Below are 22,896 nucleotides of genomic sequence, written 5' to 3'. Positions count from 1 at the left end.
GTTAAGTTCAATAAAAACTTTCCAACAATACTTACTTTTATTAAAGAAAAATATAAATGACTGCGAATTTAGACATCTCCCATATTTATTAAAATTTTTTCAACAAAATCAAGAAATGCTTCACTATGATTTAAAATAATTTATTCATGAAATAGAATTAGTTGAGGAAGAAATAAATTCAAGATTTAAAGATTTTAATAAAACTGAAATGATTGTATCTTTTATCAATAATCCATTTCAAGAAAACTTGAACATCACAGAAATTTCAAATAAAATTAGTGGACTGTTTGATATAAAAGAAGCTGAAGTAGAACTTGAGATAATAAACTTTCAGAATAATTTACATTTAAAATCAATAAACAATGAAGTCATTTGGAAGTATGCACATGAAAAATTCCCAATATTAACTGATATTGAGCAAAAAATTCTGTCGTGTTTTGGATCGGCATACTTGTCAAAATCCGATTTTTCAAATATGACCATCATAAAAAATCAATTAAAAAACCAAATTACAAATGATCATTTGGATGATTGTGTGCGATTGGCCACTTCTTCATATCAACTTGACTATGAAAATATTGTGAGGTCCAAAACAATGCCAAATTTCACATTAACTTTTTTTTTCTTTTTTTTTTAATCAACCAGCATTTCCTGTAACTTTTGAGTTTGTAATCAATCTGTTGTTTTTTCTAACTTTGGTTTGCCAAAATAGAGAAATAAATATTTTATTCCAATATATTTGTTTTGTTTTTTTTTATATTAAAATAATTAAAAGTGATAAATAAATGTTTAAATACACAAAGTTTTTACTTGTGTAATTTTTTTAGTTGTTTATTTGTGCGTAATCAGATATCAGGTTGGGGGAACGTGATCTATATAAGAGAGTAGATCGCTGAATAACTTTTTATAGAAAACTAGCTCGAGTTGTAAAAAAGATTGAACACCACTGCTGTATACGGTCCCTCACTAATTTCTCCAAGATCTTAACAACTACTGATGACACACAAAATGACCTATAATTAGTCACTTCCAGTCTGCTACCACCCTTATGCAATGGCACTATCTTATCTTCCTTCCATTCCCTTAGCACTTTTCCTGTAGCCAGACTTTCATTGAAAAGCCAGGTCAAAGGAGCTGCCAGTTCTTTAGCACATTCTTTCAAAACTCGTGGTGAAATACCATCAAGTCCCCCAGCTTTAGTGACATCCAGAGTACTCAGTATTTGGAACACACTCTCTGCCTCCTGCACCTCTAAACCTCGAACCTGCCCTATTCCTCTAGTATTAAAATTTACTCCTCCAGGATGAAATACTCCAATAAAGTGTTCATTGAATAATTCCACTGTAGCTAAAAAATTTCCTAGGATTTTCTTTGGATCTTAGGGCCAATCTCTTCTCATATTCCAGTTTCACCTTCCTTACCATACTAGTCACTCTCCTGGCCAGTGTCTTATATTCTTCATGCATCTGCTCTTCACCTGTCTCCTTATATCTCTTCCATAGCCAATTTTCACATGCAGTTCTTGTTTATTATTGTTTATCATCCACTTTACACCAAATTGTGTCCTCTTCTTCACTTTTGGAATACAGTTTACTATTGCTGCTAACAAATATTCCTTCACAATTTCCCAAGCACTAATGATATCCTGGCCTTCCAATTCCTCCCTCCATGAAATTTCCCCAAAGTTGACATCTGAGATTATTATAATCACCTATTATAATTAACTCTTCTGATGTTGTGACCAAATCCAAAACTCTTGATCCTCTTGTTCCCTCTATTACATGTTGCCTAAGACATTTCTTCCTCAAGAATTCTAGAAATTCCATTCCCTTACTGCTACATGCATCTTCCTCTCCCCAATTTATACTGCTGTAGTTAAAATCTCCCATAACAATCATTCTTCTTGCACTTACCAAGTTCAACTGCCTAAACATCTCCTGGTCCCTACCTTCTGTGCTGCTTGGTTTGTCGCAACACCCCACTAAATATCCTGTCTTGCCCACCTCTACCTCACACTATATGCTTTCAAAATCATTAGTGTCACTGCCTTCCAAAGCCTCCACTCTTAGAGGACATAAGTCGTCACTTATCATATGCAGTACTCCACCACCACGCTTTCCCTTCCTATCCTGCCGAAAAATACTGTACCCTACTACTTCTATTCCTGTTATTATATCCTCTTCTATCAACTACGTCTCAATGATCCCAATAATCTTTGGCTGGGCTGATGCTATCGGTGCCACCAATTCCTCTCCTTTATTCCAGATACTCCTGGCATTGTATAAAGCATAAAAATTCCACTGTTTCTATACCTAGCATTATCTCCTCTAGACTCCACTTTGCTCAGCATTACCTGATGTTGTCCCACCCTTGTCCCAAGTACCGATTCCCATGAGAGGCCATCCCCTACTACCATCCACCCTGGGTATTCTAGTTTCCCTGCATTGACACACCGACTCGTTCAGAACAGCAATCCCTCCGGATGCGTACATCCTTTCTCATTCAAATGCAAGCAGTCTCTCGCATACAATTTCTTTCTGTCCTTAAATGCTCTTCAAGCATCCACATAGTTATTCAATATTACTGCTCTTCTTCTCAGCTCGTCACTATCATACCTAGGCAACATGCACAGTATCTTTCCTCTCTGTGTTTTGTTTTGTACAACCTCAAGCAAGAATCTCATATCTCTTGCCACCCAATTTTCATTGCCTCTCAAGTCATTTGTTCCTACCATCATCATCATCTCATCCACCCTTTCACCCCCCTCTTAATTTCCATAGCCACACTTTCTATCATTTTTCCATGCAAACACTCTTCATGCATCGTATCTTGCACACCTTGATCAGTGAGTCCCAATACATTACACCCCTTACCACCCTGTTCATCCGTTGCTTATTCTTTTTATAGACTTAATAACAAAATTCCCCTTCTAAATAAGGCACTTTGGTCATGAACCAGTCTATGGAATAGCTGGATGATGTAACATAAGATTAAAAAAAATAAATAAAAATAAAAAAACTTATCATCCATATTATTAATGACATTCCTTAATCAGTTTACCTATGTGACTTTCACTGCAGCTACAATGAATTTTATAAATTACTGGGTATTTTTAAAAAGGGGGGAAACATCTCCATAGTTTTTGGACTATTTTACTACTATTATTATAATGATCTATGACTGTGATAATAGTCTCACAACTGTTGTTTAGTAACCCATTCAATTAGTTCACAACTCTACAAGAAAAAAAATTAGTCACCATATCCTTCCGAATTAAACTCTTATTCAACTTCGGGACTGACCCTCTTTCCCACTATTCATTTTAGTGAAAAAAATTTTTTACATCTATCCTATAAAATTTTGCAAACTACAAACATACCCCTATAAGGAACATTCCATAGAATGATCATCTTGATCATCATCTCTCAAGTCATTCCACAACATCCTCATCATTAGGAATCCCAGACAATCAAATCTGAGCACAGTAGTCCAGATTTAGTTAGATCAAACCCATATTAAAGAGGAATGATAACTTCCTTATCCCTACTGTTTCTTCTTTATTCCTTATCCAAGGCCCTTTATCAAGCTAGGTACCTTCCAGTAGTTGCAATCTTTCACAATAATTACTTGCCATATTCCCACTGAGTTCATAAGCTGATACATGCATTACACATCTTTCTTGGCACAGCCTACATAGCTACAGCTTACTACTTCTTCTTCCCATAACTAGAAAGCAGCATGTTGTCTTCCCCAATTCTGACCTTCCTATTGAATGTCAATTCTTTTTGGTTTCCCCCCTACTATCAATCAGCAATTCCCCTACCTCATTCTTTCTCAGTTCCTCCCAATGAAAATGCAACATCCATTATATTCTGACAATGAACCTACTATACCCAAGTCCATTAATTTTGATAATCTCTATTGAAGATGAATTAACCTATGTCGAAAACTCCTCACTTTTATATGGTGCTTCTGTCATTGGTATATGTAAATTGCAACACTGCCTGTTTATTTGCAATTATGGCACTTTTCTCAGGTTACTTTGCTCATATCATACTGTGGAAAGTGGCTTTTTGAAGATCAAGACATTGTACTCTTCAAGAAATACGTCTTGGTGAAGGCTGTTCTAGAAGAGAAGTAAACAGAATGAAAAAATTAGCGGAGCAGGGTTGATGGGTGAGCAAATTCAACTGTAGATGGATGTTAGGCAAAGCTGAAAAGAAACTAAAAAAAAAAATAAAAAAAGAAGGATGGCAAGTATTCTGCGTAAGTGAAATGTTTGTGCCAGGAACATCTAAATGTGCCAGTAAGAGAATATAGATCTAGCCTTGGCTGTTGAGCTTAGTATTATCAATATTATCAGTATTATAAAAGTAAGGAAAAAAGAACTAAAATCTGTATCTTTTTTGGGGAGGGGGGGAATTAGTGTTCTGTAAGCACTGAAGGTAACTAGGTTTGCCATCACCATATCATCCTAATGAAGGATGTTATGGAGATCAATGTTTAGAGCAAAAGTTGTAAATGATCTTTTTATTATTATTATTATTTATTCAGGCCTCCATGGAGTCAAGAGACTCATCATGGGAGGTCCTTCTTAGGAAACACAAAGTTCATCATACCACTCCTTGAATGTTCTTGCTCTAACTACTTTCTCAGGCAATGCATTCCATGGTTCAATGACCCTCCATGCAAAGAAATCACTCCTCACCCTCTTGCTCACAGCATCTTTGCGTAACTTCCAGGGATGGCCTCTTGTCATCACTCCTTCCCACTGTTTTTCCACCAAGCAAAAGAACTCCCCAATGTCCAACCTATAACTGCCTCTCAACAGTTTAAAAGTCTCGATCATATCACCTCTCCTCCTCCTTCTATCCACCAAACTCTGCAGTCCACATTCTCTCAGCTGATCCTCATAACTAACATTGTACAGTCCTGAAAACATCTTTGTTATCTGCCTCTGTGCACTTTCCACAGTTAATTTATCCCCCTTCAAATTCTGGGGTGCAAATTTGAGAACAATCGTCGAAGTGTGGTCTGATCAGGGTCTTATACAATGGAATGATAACTCTTATTTCTGCAGGTCAGTGTCCTTCTCAGTATTGCAGCAATCCTCTGGTTACCTTCAACACAGTGGTGTAGCTGGGGGGGGGGGGCACTTTGAACCTTTTTGAACTTTCGCAGTTAATTCTATAATACAGTCTCGAGAACTCAGTTCCAAATAGTGTAATACCACTGCAAATTTTCCTCGCTATTGCTGTAAGTGTTGCTAGTTGTGAGAGGAGATTTCCTAAATAAAATTTATTAAGAATTACCTACATTACTATGAAATAGGTTCGCCAATGTCATCGACGATTTTGCTAACAGAAAAGCAAGAAAAATAACATTTTAAAATATTGAAATTAAAATTTTACTTCAAAAATAAACAAAGTGTTTTAATTTAATTTCCCTATATGTCATTTTGATTTTTTGTAGTATTTTTAGTGTGCTGAAAGTTTATTTTTCACTTGGTCAGACTATAATAAATTTAGTTTAATCCTTTATCCAAGTGTGTGCAAACAAAGTTTGCACCTGAAAGTATCTTCAGGACTGGGGTAAAGTGGTACAACACCAGGTGACTCCTTGCAAAGGTGGAGCAAGATACCAACACTCCTATCTCAGTATCTCCCATAATGCAAAACATATCTCCTTGCAGATATATATAATGTTATGCATTAAATGGGAAAGGCCACTACCCAGACTAGTTTCGACCTTTATTGAGGTCTCTTCAGTGGGAGCCAGGCCCAAGTGGAGATACCAAGGCAGAAGCAGTAGCAAAGGTCATCTCCTCCTATAGGAGCTGCCAAACGGTGTGCTACCTTTTTATTAAATTACTCTGGATTTAGAGGAAGATGTTGAAAGTTTATTTTTCACTTGGTCAGACTATAATAAATTTAGTTTAATCCTTTATCCAAGTGTGTGCAAACAAAGTTTGCACCTGAAAGTATCTTCAGGACTGGGGTAAAGTGGTACAACACCAGGCGACTCCTTGCAAAGGTGGAGCAAGCTACCGCATAACATTATACATATCCGCAAGGAGATGTATTTTGCATTATGGAAGATACTGAGATAGGAGTATTGGTAGCTTGCTCCGCCTTTGCAAGGAGTCGCCTGGTGTTGTACCACTTTACCCCAGTCCTGAAGATACTTTCAGGCGCAAACTTTGTTTGCACACACACTTGGATAAAGGATTAAACTAAATTTATTATATTATTTTTAGTGTGCATTGAGAGGGGTGGCAAACTCGGGGGCCAGCTCGGGAGGCAAAAGTTGTAGCTATGCAACTGCTTCACCACCTTTGCAATATGCTCTCTGAATTTCAGTTTTCTATCAATTTTCTATCTATCAATCTTGAAATCTTTTAACACTGGATCCATTGTTTAGAATTTATGGACACAAAAGCACACATGTTAGGACAATTATTTCACTTACAATTAAGAAAATAACACTTGATGTTTTGACCTTGGCATCAAAGTCATCTTTAGGGAAATATACATACGAACATGACAAGCTACATGACACTATACAAATATATGCTAAATCTAAATGACTTTGTAATTGTTTACACTCTGACCTCGGGTGAGAAAAATAAATATATAAATAAATTAAATTAAAATATATATATATATATATATTTTAACAGAAGTATAAAAATATACAGTGAAACAACATCAAATTCATCCCTATAGTCCTGTTATCTTGAGGTCTTCTTGCATTGGGGTTTTGCCATCATGTTCTGGATGCTATAGGTTACAGATGGGTCTTCTAGATTCTTGAATTAGTAATTTGTCATTCTTGTTGAGATTAGGATGATGAATGAACATCTCACAAGATTCCTTGAATTTTTTTTCAGATCAGATTTTGGGGCCAATGTTTAGGGAAACATTGGCCCCAAAATCCAGATTTAGGGAAACAATGTGGTAACTGGAAAGGCACAAAGTCCCGACAAATTCAGATACTGCCTCATTTAAACACCATTTTGAAGCTTCTCATGCACCACACAAATGCCAGCTTTATAGTTCAGCATGTATTCTGTCTTAATTGAAACATCCATATACGTGGTGGTCTGAAAAGTTCTTGCCCTTCTCATGCCAATAGTGTTGCCATCTATAGTTAAGGGCAAGAACTTTTCAGACCACCCACGTATATGGATGTTTCAATCAAGACATTTTTTTTCTAAATTGGTAGATCTGTCATAAGGATCCATGTGAAATTGCAAATCATTCTATCAAGTAGTTTTTTTATACAGCTGTCTGAAGCAAAAGTGGTGTCTGTATCCCTTGAAATGGATAAAATTGAGTATCGTGCAGTTATAAAATTCTTTTTAAAAGAAGGTTTAATGCCAAAAGAAATTCATTCAAAGTTCATAAAAGTTTAGGGGCACTCTTCTCCTTTCGACAATTAAGAAATGGGCTGCCGAGTTTAACGTAGCTGTACCAGCCTTGAAGATGATCCATGTGAAGGACATCCAAAAAGTGTAACACCACCAAAATTCATTGATCGAGTATACGATATGGTATTGGATGACTGGCAAGTCAAAGTGTGAAATTGCTGAGACTATAGGCATTTCAAAAGAACATAGGATACATATTGCATGAAGAATTGCAAATGAAAAAGCTTTGCGCATGATGAGTGCCACACTTGCTCACAGCAGATCAAAAATGCACTCACGTGAAAATCTCTGAATAGTGCTTGGATCATTTTAACAAGAATAAAACTGATTTTGTGCGTTGATTTATTACTATGGATGAGACTTGGATTTACCATTACACACCAGAATCCAAAGAGTGGACAGAAGCCAGCTGTTCAGTGCCAAAGAAGACAAAGTAGGTTCCATCAGCAGGAAAGGTCATGGCATCAGTGTTTTGGGATGCTAAAGACATTTTGTTTATTATCTTGAAAAGGATAAAAAAATAACCGGGGAATATTATTCCGATCTTTTAACCAGACTAGATGAAAAAATTTATGAGAAAAGACCCGGTTTGCAGAAGGATAAAATGTTTCATCAGGACAATGCACCTGCCCACAAAGGTGTTTTGGCAATGGGAAAATTAAGGGATCTGCACTATGAATTGTTGGAACATCCACCCTATTCCCCTGATTTGGCTCCCTTTGACTTCTATCTCTTCCCAAAACTAAAACTCTTCCTCGATGGTCATCGTTTTTCTTCGAATCAAGAGGTAATTGCAGCTTTAGAGGGGTATTTTGCAGATCTTACTGAGAATGACTACAGGGATGGATAATGGCGCAGGAGCATCGTTGGAATAAATGTATTAGTCTTAAGGGAGATTATGTTGAAAAATAAAAATAATTTTGAAATTATAAATTCGTTTTTACATTGTTAGGCCAGGAGCCTTTCAGACCACCCTCATATGTGTGCATACTGATCTTAATATGAGATTGAATCATTGTAAAATTAGTATTTTAAATTAAACTACTGCTCTTACACAGTAGCAATCTATATTTACATATAATGAATAATGTGTGACAATGAAGGAAAGCCTCAAGCTATTAGATCATCATGAAGTATAGTGCTGGTAGACTAGATTTATTTATTTACCACAATTAAAATGTCATTAAAAATTTCCATTAATTACATAAAATTTTTATGTTAAACATACTTACTGAATAATTTGATTTTTATGCTTATTAACTTCTTCCGGAGGCTGGGTAATAATAATACGAACAAGTTGATGAGGCTCATACACCCAGAGCTATAAATAGATTATTCATGAACAAGATTAGATTCTGAAGGGTGAATTTTATAGTGCAATTCAGCAACTGTCAAACCTGAAAATTAGTTTGATTACTCCGTCATGATATGTATAAGTAAATGCTGAACTAATTTTTTAAAAAAATCCACAAAATAGAACTTATTTATGAATATTCTGAAGACTATTTATAATATTAGAATTACACTTTTTTTGCTTACAATTGGATAAAGGATTAAACCAAGAATATAATTTCTTGACATCTTTAATCTGTTTTATTTTATATTCCAATATTAAAAATTTTTCCAAGGATCTTAATATTTAAAGATATCCTACACAGAATTATTAATAATCCTGGCTGTACTTATTGGTATCATTTGATAAGTTATTACTGGCAAATATTTTCCTAAATCAGCTAATGAGCCTCTTTCACCCATTTCACATTATAAATTGAAAATGATTAATCTGAAAAGAAGTAGTCATATGTACATACTAAGTATAAATAGCAGTTGTAGGTGCTGCTACAGACCTGGTGGCTCAATTGTAGGGGACAAAAAAATGCATCGCCAATTTAGCCTTACAGTACCAAGCGAATGATCATTATGGGTGACTTTAATTTTCCAAACATTGATTGGATAGAAGAGAAATCTCATGATAAGAAACAACAGGAATTGATTGAATTGTTGCGAGACAACTTTCTCAAGCATGCAAAAGAAGGAACTCAAGGTCAAAGAGTTGGATTTGCTCATAGCATCAGAAGGGGTCTCTGTCAAAAATATGGCTATTTTACCACCAATTGGTGACAGTGATCATGCTGTTCTTTCTTGGGAAGTATCTACTTGTGTTGAAGCTCCGATTAAAACAGGCTACATGCTGAACTACAAAGCTGGAAATTATGATCAACTTAGAAGAATACTATCTTTGGTCCCATGGTATCAGTTACTGAATGAAAAAAAATGTCAGCAATGCATTTGAATCTTTGAAAAAGTACTTGAGTGAGGAGGTATCTCAGTGTATCCCTAGTATTGGAAGAATAAATAGGTTAGGAGTGAAATGGATGTGCAGCTTTAGTAAGCAAGAGATCCACAAGAAGAAGATGATGCAGAAAGAATATTGTGAGAATAAGAGTGAGAGGAGTTATGAAATATATAAAGCTCAGGCCAGAAAAGTAATGAGTATTGTGAGAAAAGCTAAAACAGAGTATGAAAAGAAATTGGCCACGCAAGCTAAAGGCAATTCAAAGAATTTTATCATTATGCCGCAAGCAAAAGAAAGAATGAATGTGGAAGAATAACTTTATTAAATGCAGATGGTACACAAGTGTCAGAAGCTAAGGAGATTGTTCAGTTAATGAGTGCTCACTTTGCTAAGATATATCAACCAGGTATATGTAACATGGTGCACAGTGCTACTGCTATATTGGATGAAGAGTTAGAGGTTCATGAAAATGAGGTTGAAGAGCTCTTGCATAACCTGAATAAGAATTTGTCAATAGGAACAGATGGAATATCAGCTTGTTTGCTAAAGGAATGTTCAGCTGAATTGGTTAGGCCTGTCACACATTTGTATAACTTGAGTCTCAGCTCAGGAATGATACCACAGGAATGGAAGGAATGTATGATAGTCCATTGCACAAGGGTGGTGCAAAAACTGATGTGTCTAACTACTGACCTATTAGTATCTCTGGTGTGGTAGTGAAGATTTTAGAGAAGTTGGTAAGAATTCACATAGAGAAATGGGCAGACAAGCATTCTATACTCTGCAGGGAACAGCACAGCATGAGTTTACTAAAGGAAGATAATGTTTTAGTAATTTGCTCATATTTTATAATAATGTTATGGCCGAGTTGGATAAAGGGAATGGATACATTATGATAATGTTGGATCTTTCTAAGGCATTTGATAGGATAGCACATGATAGACTGTTTCATAAACTGGAGAATATGGAATTGTAATATAATCTGTTGATATCTGTCTGTCAACCATCAGAGGGATGGTTGACAGACAGATATCAAAAAGTGGTATACACTGGGTGTGAATCTATCAGATTTAATTTAATCAGTGGTGTACCTCAGGGTTCAGTCCTTGGGCTATTATTGTTCAATCTATACATTAATGACATCAAGCAGGGTCTATCATCAGATTTGCAATTGTTTGCTGATGATGCGAAGATAGGCAAGGCAATCAGGGTCTCAGATATAATAATAATAACAAATAAAACAGTTGTACCACCATTAGATAACTACAGCCATGATTCATAATACTTACTTTTACTGATGTGCGTGTTACTCTGTATGGATAAGCAATCTCTCTGGCTGCTACTGAGATGTGAAATCGTGCACGTTCATATTGGGCCATCAGTTGTGTGGATGTAATGCGTCCATCACTGGAGATATTAAAAGGAGATGGAATAGGTCTGACACTTCCAGTTACACCAGGATGAAAGAGATTAATATTTTCCAGCCGGTAGCTTATAGTTCCATTGGGTCCAAAATCAGGATCAGTTGCAGATACCGAGAGCACAACGTCCCCAACCTGAGTAGTATAAGGAACACCTAGAGTTAGAAGTACATAATATTAACAGTGGGGTAAAAATAAGGGGACAGAAGTTTATCTGTTAATTTCAACAAAAATAAAGATGGAATAAAAGCCAAAAGGCTATTTTTCTGGCAACCTTAATAATAATGAAGGGGATACAAATCCTTTGATGTTTATCTGCCAGTAAGCGAAACTCTATTTGTATGAAACTCATAGATCTTAGTCCTAGTTCTTAGAGTTTCGCTTACTGGCAGATAAACATCAAAGGATTTGTATCCTCTTCATTAAAATAAAGATGATTCTGACCACTAATTTTATCAACAAAAAGTTTTATATAGTGATTAAATAACAGAACAAAATAAGTTTCCAAGAAGATGTGTTTTTGTCATTACTTTTTTTTTTATCCTCATCCTTTCATTTCCATGTACATATAGGCCAATGGCCTATTGCAATCAAAGTAAATTGGATTTTATAAACTGAATTTTAACATCAGGACTGATATTCCTTTCTCTGTAGGTTTTTTTTTTTTTTTTTTTTTTTTTTTTTTTTTAACACAGGCTTATTTGCCTATTATGTATGATAAACAAGAAAGAAAAAGGTGTTACCCTCCTTCCATCCAAAAGGTTGTCAAAGGGTATGAAGGGGCTAGAGCAAGGGCTAGATTTTTTGCTCGGAGAGTGGTTAATCAGTAGAATGGGTTTGCCAAGGAGATCATAAGTACTTTGTCAATGAATGAGTTTAAGATGTTATGACAGTGATTATGTTAAAAATGGTCCATTATGAGTCTTTGCATTCCATGGAGATGCTTATGCAATAAAAGACTTAAGATTGCTTTTAACTCTGGTATGTAATATAAATGTGCTTTGGCCTAAGCAAATTTAAAAGCCGTGAGATTTTATGTGTAGGAAATCTACAAATTATTCTCCGTGCTCTGGTCTTGACCTTTTTTTGCTGATTGGCACTCAAAAGTCCTGCAATTTCAGACAGAGTGAAAGTGCAGCTGCAGTTTCAAGATAATGAAACTGCAGCTGCCATTGCCTGGACAATACAATCAGTTACACACATTACTGCTTTTTTGATATGTTTGGTTGGCTGCTTTAGGATTAAATTCTGTTCCACTTCATTCAGCTTGGTTAATTTTTAACTTGACATCCACAAAGGAGAACACTGTTCTGGTGATGTTAAGCTAGAAAACACAGGAAAGTGATCAGTTTGAGAATGTGTAATAAAGGTGTGAAGACTAAGATGGAGAGTGGTGAAGAACTCCAATGAATTTCCAGAGATGTTGTTGAAAGTTCTATGCCATAAGTGAATGATAAGTTGTTTGTTTTTCCCCCAATCCCTGTGTTTTAGAAGCGAGTTTGAGAGACTGAAAAAAAAATATATAGCAAAACATGGAAAGACCCTTTCTGGAAAGCACCTGGGCAGAACAAGTGATTAAAGAAAAAAAGTCTGGCAGCAGATAGGCAAAGAGAAAAACAAAATGGCACCAAGACCTGGACGTTGGAGACCAGGCAAATCCTGAGATAAGATGGGACAAATGAAATTTTTAAGAAAATTATTTAAAAAAAAAATATTATTCACATTTATGGCAGAGAGATTCTAAAATGTGTGTGAGAGGCAGGCATCTGTTCATCTATCAGTGGACTGAAGAAAGCTGCTCTTGACAATAGGTACTGTGTTAATAAGTTAGTGAGAACCTCCAGCAATGAGTCTTCTGACTTCATAGAGTTGTTTGTGTAATAGTAATAAATGTTCTTTTAATTCCCAGAGAACAGTGGAAGCATTGTCAACCATATTCTTACATAATTTCCAAGGGAGTCACTTGTTCTCTTCCTTCCAGCCATCTACTGAAAAAAAAAAGACTTGACTATAAATTTTATAAAAACCTATTTATTTATTTAATATTATTATTACCGTCCATGTGGCTAGCCGAGTGGCTATGCGTTTTGCAACCATATGCCTGGGGAAGGAGTGTCCCAGGTTCGATTCCCGTCGATGATGTGAGGAGCTTAAGGATCTTCCTCAGCCATAGCCAAGTTAGCTAGTCTTGGGGGCAGACAGCAGGGTCCCCCCCCCAGTTTATCCTGGGGGGTTTTCCTCCTGCAAAGCAGGCAAATTAGCCCTCTGAACACATACTTTGACAGACATGGGATACTACTGGGAATAAGGAGCAACCAACTTATTCTGTGAGATTATTGGTTACGGAAGCTTATGCAGTAAAATATGTAGGCCTGTGCAAAAGCATAACATACGATGATGATTATTATTACATGACACGTCAAAGGGGTCATCGAGAGAGGGCACCTACTCTATAGCTCTCCGTGTCCACCACTCAATCCATCAACTACAGCAATGCCATCTAATGCCCACCACTAGTATTTTCATAGACAATCACAAACATTCATGCCCATGGCAGGAGTCAAACATGCAGCCTTTTGGGTGGAGAGCTTCACTCGGCCAACCAAGCCAGCAACTAGAGAGGTCCAATGTGAACATCCTGTATTATAAAAAGTAAGCATATTACTAAAAATTTAATAATGCACATTTCTATTGTGTCCCCCTCTTCTTCATCTGTCGATTAGTTTTTGAAGCTCATACACCTACCACAATCTTCTTCACTCATTTTTGGATCTTTTTTGTCACTTCTTCATCTCCACAAAATGCAGGTGATCAGATATGTGTGCAGTAGACCAAAAGCCTTATAGAGGGGAATAATAACCTCGCTATCCTTGATTGTCAGTATATTATTCAACAACCATGTAATCTGATGTACTGTTTTGGCCACCTTTGCAATATACCCTCTAAACTTCAACTTTCTGTCCACAATTATTCCTACATCTCTGATTACATCATTTTCCTGCAGTTTTCCTGCATTTAACATTTAACAGTTTTCCTGCATTTAACCCCATTAAACTGGCATCCATTTACCTTGCCCATACTGCCAGTCTATTTAAGTCATCTTGCAGTATTTTTACATTATTTTTGTTGATTATCACTCCTCTCAGCATTGTATCATCAAATCATTTCCTATAGAAATTAAATGGTGGCAGACTAATTACTGAGACCTGTGGCACACTGTTAATTATCTGTCTTCTCCTGGACTCATATCTTCCATAAACTATCTGATATCTACACATCAACCATATTCATTTCCATTTGCTCCAACTTATGCAACAGAGATGCCTTTCAAAAGCTCAGTAGTATCACTGAGCAGCCTACTCAATTGTCACTGTACAGGGTGTCCACATTGGACCCCACTAGTTTCAAAGAGCAGTAAAAAATCAAAATGTGGAAATATGTAAGATTTGGGTTGTTCAAACGTTCCAGAGACTCAACAAGTTTCATCTAGAATTTTTTTTACAAAAACTTGGTGGGTGTTCCTTCTCATTTGTACAATTTCAACACCATGATCCATATGCTTAAGTAGTAGTAACATGTTGAAACTAGGGAGGTCCAATGTGGACATTCTGTATTATAAAAAGTAAGCATATTACCAAAACAAGATCTATCCTTTAAAAAACTATGTTGCCCCTTATTCTCTTTCTGTCCATTGAGTCCTGAATTCTGTCTTTTACTGACTTCAAAACTTTAACCACCACTCCTGAGATACTTTTGGCTTCCTTTATGCAGTGGAACTATTTTGCCCTTTCCAATTTCATGTCACCTTCCCAGAACTGAGGTTTAAATTAAATAGCTTGGTCAAATGAGGAGCTAATTTCCTTGCATGTTCTTATGCCAACTAATCACATGACTGGGTTCACATTAAGGTTCTGCAATACACACATTTCATTTCATCAACCTCTGTTCTCCCAACAGTCAATGCAATATCATTACTTGAATGATGCACACTTACAAAATGATTGCTCACTAACACAAGTTTTTGGTTTGCTTTTGTTCCTACCTACCATCAGGCATCTTTGTAATATCTATAGTCATTCTTCTTTTTATTTAACCACATAGTGAATGAATGCTTTAGGATTTCTTTTGGCTTCATTAGCTTTGTCCTTCCATACAACACAGGTCACACTTACATGTGCCTTGTACTGGTCATTCTGATTACCTTTTGTTTTATTACTATTATTACTATTACTATTATTACGGGCAACTCCAGGGAGTCATTGGACTCATCGAGGGAGGCCCCAAATCATATTCATCACAACTATTTGACATTCATACAGTATCTATCATACCTCGCCTTAAACTCATTCACTGTCACAGCATCCACCACAGACTCAGGGAGCGCATTCCACTCATTCACTACTCTAAAAGTAAAGAACCCAGCTCTAACACCTTTACTAACCACACTTTTGCCCAGTTTCCATGGATGTCAACTAGTCCTCCCACAACCAGCCCTGTTCTCAAAAATATCTTCTGAATTAATTTTATAGAAACCCTTCAGTAATTTGAATGTCTCAATCATATCTCCCCTCCTCCGCCTATCAACCAATTTTTGCAACCCACAAATCCTCAACCTGTTCTCATACGGTTCATTCCACAGACCTGCTATCATCTTGGTCACTCGCCTCTGGATCCTCTCCACCTCCTCCCCATCAAGAAGAAACCTAGGTGACCAAATCTGAGCACAGTAGTCTAGATGGGGTCTTATCAAGGCTCGATACAGAGGAACAATAACCTGCTTGTCAACGTATTCTTCAGCAACCAAGTGATTTGATGAGCTGTTTTGGTCACTTTTGCAATGTGTCCCCTAAATTTCAATTCCTTATCTACCAACACTCCTAAATCTCGTGCCTCATCAATTTCCTGGAGCACGGTTCCACCAATGCAGTAAACTGCCGCCAATCTTTTCACCCCAAAATGCATAACCTTACATTTTGCCACATTAAACTGACATCCATTCTCCTTAGCCCAGACCTCCAATCTATCCAAATCATCCTGCAAAATTTTGACGTCATCTGCATTCACTATTGCCCTACCCAACTTCGCATCATCCACAAACAAATGAACTGTTCCTCTCAGATCATTTCCTATATCATTTATGAACAAATTAAACAGCAGTGGTCCAAGAACAGATCCTTGTGGCACACCACTAGTCACAGGCCGTCTTGTGGATTCTACTCCCGAGTAAACCACTCTCTGATATCTCTCCGTCAACCACCCTCCTATCCATCTCACCAACCCTATGTCCATTCCCATATGCTGCAATTTACTGATTAGAATTCCATGTGGAATCCTGTCAAAGGCCTTGGCAAGGTCCAGTAGAATCACCGTTTTGGTAGATATATATTAGGGGTATTGGTAGATAGGGAAATGGAGTTCAGAGGACACGTTGCTAAGGTGTCCAAGATTGCATATAGAATTACTTGGTTGTTGAGGAACACACTGACATCCAGAGATAAAGAGGTTATTATTCCCCTTTATAAAGCATTGACACTTCCACATTTGGATTACTGTGCTCAGGTCTGGTCACCTGGATTCCTTGGAGATGAGGAGGCTGTGGAGAGGGTTCAGAGAAGAGTGACCAAGTTGGTGAGTGATGTAAAAAATGCTCCCTACATTGATAGATTGAGAGCTTGTGGATTGCAGAGATTGGTTGATAGGCGAAGAAGAAGAGATATGATAGAAACATTCAAATTACTGAAAGGTTTTTATAGGATTGATGCAGGGGAAATGTTTCAGCTGTGTGATAGTGATGGATGAACAAGAGGTCATCCATGGAAATTAAAGAAGAGTGTGGTTAACAAAGGTGTCAGAATAAGATTTTTTGCCTGGAGGGTGGTGAATGAGTGGAATTCATTGCCTGACTTAGTTGTGAGCTCTTCGTCTGTAAATTAATTCAAGAAGAGATATGACAGATATTGTTTTACTAGTTTGGGTCTCCCGCGATGAGTCTACTGACTCCATGGAGATACCCGTAATAATAATAATAATAAATGTAATGAATAAGACATGGTTAATTTGAGAAATGCATGGATGTTCAGTCTGTTAAAGCAACTCATATATTCTGATATTTTTAAGGTATTTCTTTCAGGAATATGTTCAGCTGAAGTAGAACAGTTAATAATTCCTAGTGTCACTGATGATTGAAACAGAAAAAAAACAATATTTGAGGATGTGCTGAAAAGTTGTGATAATCACCATGAAGGAATTGAGGCAGAATCTCCATTAAAGTGTTCATCAGATCTCCACTACCCCTCATATGTATTTCTGTTATGTTATGCAAGAAGTTTTATTCTTCATTTTGAATGGAAACAGTGTTTATATATTTTCTGAACTAGTGGAAAGTAGAACTATTCTGTTTTGGGCAGATGAAGGTAATGTTAACTGTGAGAGTCAACATGGATTTGTGAGGGGCACTCTTGTTTTAGTAATATGCTAGCCTTTTATAATAAAGTTACAAGAGCAGTAGATGAGGGAAAGGTATATACTGCCATTTTCTTGGATTTAGTGGGATGTCCTTGATCTTTCCACTCTCACATTTCATAGAATCAATAATAAGCTGTATGGAATCAAGAGCATAGCACAGACAGATAGGCATATACTGATGACAGTATATGCATTTGACAGGGTACCACATGATAAGCTGATATTTACGTTGCAGCACATGGGTTTGGATGTCAGGTTGGTCAACTGGATTCAGGATTGGCTGTCCGATAGATATCAGAGAGTTGTGTATGGTGGGGCAGTTTCAAGGAGACAGAGGGTTACAAGTGCAGATAGTCCCACAGGGCTCAGTACTGGGACCTATATTGTTTAACCTTTATATCAATGATATTGTCAGTAGATTGCAGGGGGATATTCAGTTGTTTGCAGATGATGTGAAGCTGGGAAGGGTTATTAGTAATAGTGCAGATGTGGAAGTCCTGCAAGAGGATTTGAATAAGCTAGACAGATGGGTAAATGAATGGGGGTCTCGATTTAATGCAGCAAAATGTAAGGTCTTGAGGTTTGGGACACATTGATGGGACGCTGCATACTCTATTAGAGGAGCTATACTGGAGGAAGTAGGGGAGACAAGAGATCTGGGGGTTGATGATTGATAGAAACCTGAAATTCAAGGGACATATTGCAAAGGTGGTGAAAGTAACACAGAGGATTGCTGCAATAATGAGAAGGATGCTGACCTGCAGAGATAAAAGAGTTATCATTCCATTGTATAAGACCCTGATAAGACCACACTTAGACTATTGTTCTCAGATTTGGTTCCCAGGATTTGAAGGGGATAAATTAACTGTGGAAAGGGTACAAAGGCAGATAACAAAGATAGTTTCAGGACTGTACAATGTTAGTTATGAGGATCGAAATAAAGTCAATCATGAGACTTTTAAACTGTTGAGAGGTGGTTACAGGATTGACACTGGGGAGTTCTTTCACTTGGTTGAACAGCAGGAAGGAGTGATACAAGGAGCCATCCCTGGAAGTTACGAAAGGAAACTGTGAGCAAGAGGGTGAGGAGTGGTTTCTTTGCATGAAGTGTGGTTGACCGTGGAATGCATTGCCTGATAGTGGTGAGAACGAGAATGGTCAATGAGTTTAAGAAGTGGTATGATAGACTTTGTGTTTCCTAGGAAGGACCTACTGCGATGAGTCTTTTGACTCCTTGGAGGCCTAAATAATAATAATAATAATAATAAATTCTCCTGTCTTATGCCGAAAGTGGAATGGATGACTATTAAAAAAAAATCTTTGAAATGAGAATGCAGTGCAAGCATTTAATATATTTTATGTGTTCTGTCTAATCCACTATCTAGAAGAGTTACTTAAAGTGCAAATTATGGATTCTTATGATTACTATGATGTTATATCTTGGCCTATATATGTGTGTCATTATCAGTTTAAATTTTAGCTGAGCTCAATGCATCTCTATATTTAATTGTTGTATAATTTAAATTGAGAGAAAGTGTACAGTGATTTGATATTTATAATTCACAATATAATGACTTGCTTTTATATGTTCACTAAATCACTTATGTATATAATTATAGTAAATAATAATTGATTTATTAAATGAATTTTGGATAAACTGACAATAATTATGGAGTTCAGCTAGAATAGTTTAATGATTAATATTTCTTGGAATTTAGTTAATACAGCCTGAGATCAGTAATAGCATTTCCAGAGGAGATGAACCTGGTTATCAATGACTTTAGCACTGCAATTAAAATAGATGACTGATACAAGCAAATCAAAAATCTCATAATAACACTTTTCTTTTCCAGTCTTCCAGGCACGCTGGATAGGGTAAAAGGCTGCTTTCCAACGCTGATGGAGCCTATGACAGTTATGAGACTATCTCCTAATCAATGGGTTCCTATCACACCTTTTCAAAACATAAGCGTTAAGAGTCAAGTATGATCACCCTCGAAGTCCCTTCTTTTTGAATAGTTTTTTCGTAGGTAGTCAACAATTTGTTTTGTAGGTAATACAATTCTTTCAATGGAGGAAAACAAAGTATTAACACATACTGTGTAGATAAGGATCATGTCAGTTATGGAAATTTTAAGGAGCAGGTCAGAACCATGTTACAAGTATTGTGGAGAGCTGTCTCAATATGAAAGAAACTGGCACTGCAAACTAAAAACTCAAAAGAATTCTGTCATTATGCTTCAAGTAAAAGAAATAATAAAGGTGAAAAAATAACTCTACTGAATGAAGATGGTATACAGGTTACAGACGTAGAAGAAATTGTTCAACGAAGGAGTGTCCATTTTGCTAAAGGCTATCAACTTGGTGTATGCAATATTGCACTCACTGCTGCCACTTCACTGGGTGAAGAAACTTAGGTGTATGAGGAGGAGGTATTAGAGCTGTTGCACAAATTAGAATTTGGCAACAGGGACAGATGGGATATCAGCAGGGATGCTAAAAGAGTGTTCAACTGAACTGGCTATTCCTTTCGGACACTCAGAACAGGGAATATTTCACAAGAGTGAAAAGAATGCATAATAATCCCATTGCACAAGATTGGCACAATATCGACCTACTTAGTATATTAGGAGTGGTGGTGAATATTTTGGAAAAGTAGGTTAGGGCTTGCATGCAGAAATGGGTTAGCAGTGCATCTATACTTTGCAATAAACAGCATGGGTTTACTAAGAGAAGGTTACATTTATGCAACTTTCTCATATTCTATAATAATGTTATCCTTGAGTTATATAAGGGGAATGGATACACCATGATACATTTGGATTTTGTCAGAATACAGCATGAAAGACTGCTGCATAAAATAGAGCATATTAAATTGGCATGGATAACAGGATGGCTGACAGACAGATATTAAAAAGTGGTACATGGGAAGATGAGTCTACAAGATTTAATGTAACTGGGGTGTACCGGAAGGATCAGTTCTTGGTCCACTGTTATTCAGTCTGTACATTAATCACATTGGGAAGGATCTGGCAAGTGATATACAGCTTTTGCTGATGATGCAAAGATAGGCAGGGTAATCAAGAATGCAGTTGATATACAGTAATTGCAGAATGATTTGAATAAGCAGGAATTGTGCGCATGGTTAAATAGAATTCAGTTAAATGTCAGTAAATGTAAACTCGTGCATTTGGTGTAAGGAGATATTCAGTATCATTATATTAGTGGATTATGCTAGAATAAACTGATCAGGCGAGAGACCTTGGAGTCAATAGTAGATAGGAAGTTCAAAGGTCATATAGCTAACATTGAAATACAACACAGAGTGTGGATTTTTATTCATATGCAAATATAATATTTTATTTCTGTATCTATAGCTATGGCCGGAAAATTCACTGTAAACATTTTTGGCATAGGAAAATTCAGCATAAACATTTTCGCTGTAAGACGTTTTTGCCTTAAAAATTTAGACTAACAATCTAGTGACCTTATCAACCTACTAGTTAGAGAAAGGTAATTTCTTTAAAATTAAGCTTTCTAACTGAAAGTCTGTTTGTGTGCATCCTTTCATAAATAATTTCTATGCACTAACTCTGTTACGTAAAACATTCAGTGAGCATTGTCACCCTTCTTAAACCTGGAAATCGAAAGTTTATCAAGCAATGGCAAACTTAAAATCATCAGCTACCAGTTTGCAAATCCCTGCTCGGTCTTTAATTGCCAATATTTCATCACATTTAGATAACACTTCATCTCTGATGTCATCTTTAGCAAATTTGTGTCATAATATTAGATGGAGGCAAAAGAAAGGCCAAGCATCTCCTATCCCAACTGAAAGAAGTGGGTATATAATTCCAGATGAGTATAAATTTCTAGAAAATGGTGAGCAGTTTTTATTATACAACAGTGGTGAAGATGATGAAGAGAGAATTTTAGTATTTGGTATACAAGCTGGATTAGAGGACCTTGAAAATAATAAGGATTGAGTATGCAATGGCACTTTTAAATGCAGCCCAAATATATATTATCAGTTATTCAGGCTACATATAATAAATATTTGCGTTCATTATCATCACGAACCATGGGCTCACTGCCTGTTGGTGTCTGATGCCTCCTTCACTATCTTCTTCCACCTTTCTTTGTCCAGTGCACAGTATCGCAGTTTCTGTACACCCATTCTACACCAGTCCTTTATGTAGTCTATCCATTCTCTGTATGGTCTACCTCTCCTGTTTACACCATCCATAATAAATATCATTATCTTCTGGTAACAGCCTTAGGAGAACCGCAGAAATATTCAGACTAAAAATAAATTCCCAAAAACCAACGATATTAAAAAATCAGATAGATGGGCACATCTGTATAAATCAAAATGATCACTTTGATGAAGTAGAGGACTTTGTATACCTAGGATCACACATCTCAAATTCCTTAACAGACATTAAGACAAGAAAACAGAAAGCACTATAGTTCCACAGAAATCTTAATAAAGTAAGAGAGTCGAGCCTCATCTCAAAGGAGACAAAGATTCATCTTTACAAGTGCACCAGCCAGTCTATCTTTCTATACGGCTCCCAGACCTGGAATATTTCAACAAAAGCAGCAACCAATATTATAAATAGCTTTGGAACTACTTGTATAAGAAATACCCTGGATTACTCCTGGCAAGACCACATTCCCAACTCTACAATATTAGATGAAACCCAGCAAGATCCTCTAGTAAGTACTGTTCAAAGAAACCAAATAAAATGGTTTGGCCAGGCCAACAACTCAGACATCCACCCTTTGCACCTTTTGATGCTCTGGTCCTCTATGCCCATACAAATGGAAAAAGAAAAAGAGGAAGGCCCCAAACTCAATATTGGAAATACATCAGCAATATTCTCTCCGTTACCCCCCCCCCTCAATTCTCTGCATCAGATATCCATCAATTAGCATATGACAGAGAAGCCTGGTTTTCCTTCAAGTCATAAGAACATCCAAGTCCTTGGTGTACACACACTACTTATTTGTTTTGATTGGTTTCCCTATTTATAATTGTAAAATTATAAATAAATGATGATGCTGATGATCTTCCGGCCCTCACTCATTCTGCAGATGTGCCCAAATAATTGCAGATTTCATTTTATAATCTTCTGCATTAGATTCTTTTTTGGTTGTATATTCTGATAGAGCTCTTCATTTGGGACTTTCTGTACTCATCATATTTTTAGAATCTTACTGTAACAAGTTCTTTCAAATGCCAGAATTCTTTTCCTTGATTTCCTATTTATTACCCATGTTTT

General features: G+C 36.6%; 1 protein-coding gene across 1 annotated transcript in view; it reads right to left on the bottom strand.

Annotated features, from left to right (window-relative positions):
* Positions 1-22,896, bottom strand: part of Cad87A (cadherin 87A) — a 1,045,423-nt gene that overhangs the window by 164,485 nt on the left and 858,042 nt on the right. The window contains exons 35-36 of the mRNA XM_090395555.1: positions 11,015-11,301; positions 8,662-8,750 (exon numbers count right to left, since the gene is read on the bottom strand). Coding sequence (XP_090251681.1) covers positions 8,662-8,750; positions 11,015-11,301 — 376 coding nt within the window. The remainder of the gene's footprint in view (positions 1-8,661; positions 8,751-11,014; positions 11,302-22,896) is intronic.

Source organism: Typopeltis vanoorti, chromosome 7 (assembly GCF_054136105.1).
Source record: "Typopeltis vanoorti isolate ZY-2024b chromosome 7, IOZ_Tvanoo_1.0, whole genome shotgun sequence".
Lineage (NCBI taxonomy): Eukaryota > Metazoa > Arthropoda > Arachnida > Uropygi > Thelyphonidae > Typopeltis > Typopeltis vanoorti.
The sequence above is the reverse complement of the archived record's forward strand: the minus strand, read 5'-3'. Positions and strand labels throughout refer to the sequence as shown.